This window comes from Notolabrus celidotus, unplaced genomic scaffold (genome assembly GCF_009762535.1).
Source record: "Notolabrus celidotus isolate fNotCel1 unplaced genomic scaffold, fNotCel1.pri scaffold_190_arrow_ctg1, whole genome shotgun sequence".
NCBI classification, from domain to species: Eukaryota; Metazoa; Chordata; class Actinopteri; order Labriformes; family Labridae; genus Notolabrus; species Notolabrus celidotus.
Genome location: NW_023260048.1, coordinates 27,501 through 30,000, shown reverse-complemented (window position 1 = coordinate 30,000; position 2,500 = coordinate 27,501). Strand labels below are relative to the sequence as shown.

Below are 2,500 nucleotides of genomic sequence, written 5' to 3'. Positions count from 1 at the left end.
GGACTGTATATCATCAGCATACAAGATGACTTCATGGCAAAGTGTTTAGGAATATACTGTGTGTGTGTGTGTGTGTGTGTGTGTGTGTGTGTGTGTGTGTGTGTGTGTGTGTGTGTGTGTGTGTGCGTGTGTGTCTTCAGTCTCTGCAGAAGCTTCCAGCTGCAGCTGTCAGTTCAGTTTCTGTTCAGTCTGACTGAGGGAGGTTTTTGTACGACGCTTTTTCACTGTGTGAACAACCACAGTCTGTTGACATGAAAACTCAGACAGTAGTAAACTGCAGCATCTTCAGTCTGGACTCCACTGATGGTCAGAGTGAAGCTAGATCCAGATCCACTGCCTGTAAAACGACCTGGAATCCCTGATGCTCGACTGCTAACAAAGTAAATGAGCAGTTTAGGAGTTTCTCCATCTTTCTGTTGGTACCAGGCTAAACGGGGGTTGTGGCTAGAAACATAAACATTCTGACTGGTCCTGCATGAGATGGTGACTGAGCCTCCCAGAGCAGAGCTCACTGCTGCAGGCTGAGTCACTGTGACCTGTCCTCTGGACTCTGAGGATACAGAGACAGAAACATAAAGCAGCGTCAGGGTTTTGTGGGCTTCATTTCAGAGGGACGGATGTTCATAGAGGAGAGGAGTTTGATTCTCTGGACTTTACCTGTGAAGCAGCAGCAGAGGAGAGTCCAGATGAGGACGCAGATCAGAGTCATGTTTTTGATGAGGAGGAGGAGGAGGAGGAGGAGGAGGATTTCTGTGGCTTCTGTTGTGATGAAGGACAGCTGTCAGTCATCCAGTGTTCAACTCTCAGGACTATAAAGTCTCCCAGAGCACTGGAGCATGGTGCTGCTGATGCAAAGTGGCTCTCTATGGAAATGATTGATGGACTAATGAACCTTTGGACGTTTTTGTTGAATTCTAGTTTGTCTTTGATGGTTTCTGTACAAAGAGAAATCAACAACAAGTGTAGTCTGATTTAGTATCAGATGAAGATGTTAATATCAGTGTTTTCTGATCCCTTCTTACTGGACATGAATTCATATAAAGTGACTCATCTTGTGAAGTTTTGTTGTATCCATGTCAAAGAGCCGTGTTTGTTAAAGTGCTTTCTTCACAGTCGCTCGTTGAGGTTGTTAAACTGTAGAGGTTTGTTGGTGCAGAAACCAGACTGGGTATTAAATGTCCGACCTGAAATAACCAAGATGATGTTTTGATTTCTGTGCTGATTAATGACTCCAAACATCATTTACATCTTTGCTTGTCTTTTATGTCTTTGGGGCATGGTTTGACTTTATTGGAGAGGACAGCTGAAGAGAATCATGACATGTGTGGATTGTTTTAAGGACCTAGTTGGCTCTGTGTCTCTGTCACTACACGGCTGTTCAGATCACTTCCTCTTTATCTGAGGGAGGTTTTTGTACGGCGTTGTATCACTGTGTGAACGGGTAGCTGTAACTCTGCTGACAGAAATAAACTCCTGAATCTTCAGCCTGGACTCCTCTGATAGTCAGGGTGAAGTCAGATCCAGATCCACTTCCACTGAAACGATCTGAAACTCCAGACTGGCGGTTTGTAGCTTTATAAATCAGGAGTTCAGGAGCTTCTCCAGGTTTCTGAAGGTACCAGTGGAGCCAGCTACTAACACTTGAACTGGTTTGACATCTGAGGGAGACGGTCTGTCCTGGAACCACAGACTGAGATCCAGGAGTCTGAGTCAGGAGGATGTCTCCTGATGAACCTGTAAAACATGACAAAGAGGAGAAGGTCATGGAGACAAATCCAGCGTAGAGAAAGATGAACAACATCCAAACAGAAGAGTCTCATTTCTTTAACACGGAGAAAAGATGGAAGAAGGTCAATGCTGCTGGTTCAAGTCGTTCTCCCATCAGAGCACAACTTCATGGTCCTGAACCTGGTCTCACCCTGAACAAGGAGCCCCGGGGTGAGCAGAAGCAGGATCAGTGACATCATCATCATTGTTGCTGCGGCTGTGTCGGTGTCTCTGAAAGGCCTGGAAACCTGATCCACACTGTCCTCTTAACGTCTGAGAGCAGAGAGGAAGGACAGATATGCAAACACACACAGGCACTCAGCTGTAGCTGTTCAGTCTTCTTCATGTAATCTCACCAGATTCAATGTTTGGACAATAAATCTGAAATAATATTTGATTCTTGATTGTTTGTTTTCTTATCAGTGAGTTATAATGTTTGTTTTTGTGATATATTAACTAACATAAACTTCTGTCTTTGCTTTGTAATCAGGAAGTACAGCACAGTGAGACTTTCACATGTGTATCTTTAGAACTGAAACCTGCCTGTGTTCATGGTTCAGCAGTGATGCATTTCAGTTTCCATCGTTACTCAGCTCAGTTTCATCTGATATGACAGGAAACAGAACAACCTCCCTCCTCTATATGCAAACAACAAGACTTATAATGTCTTTGTATTCATTTAGCATTATAACTGTCCACTCAAACTCGCTCACTAATAAATCAACAAACCCAT

The 2,500-nt window shown here is 43.9% G+C and overlaps 1 gene segment (V, D, J or C); it reads right to left on the bottom strand.

Moving 5' to 3' along the window:
* Nucleotides 1–1,426: 1,426 nt before the first annotated feature.
* Nucleotides 1,427–2,051, bottom strand: LOC117808970. The segment is given in 2 exon segments: nt 1,427–1,734; nt 1,919–2,051. Coding segments are annotated over 2 exon segments (363 nt in total).
* Nucleotides 2,052–2,500: the final 449 nt, after the last annotated feature.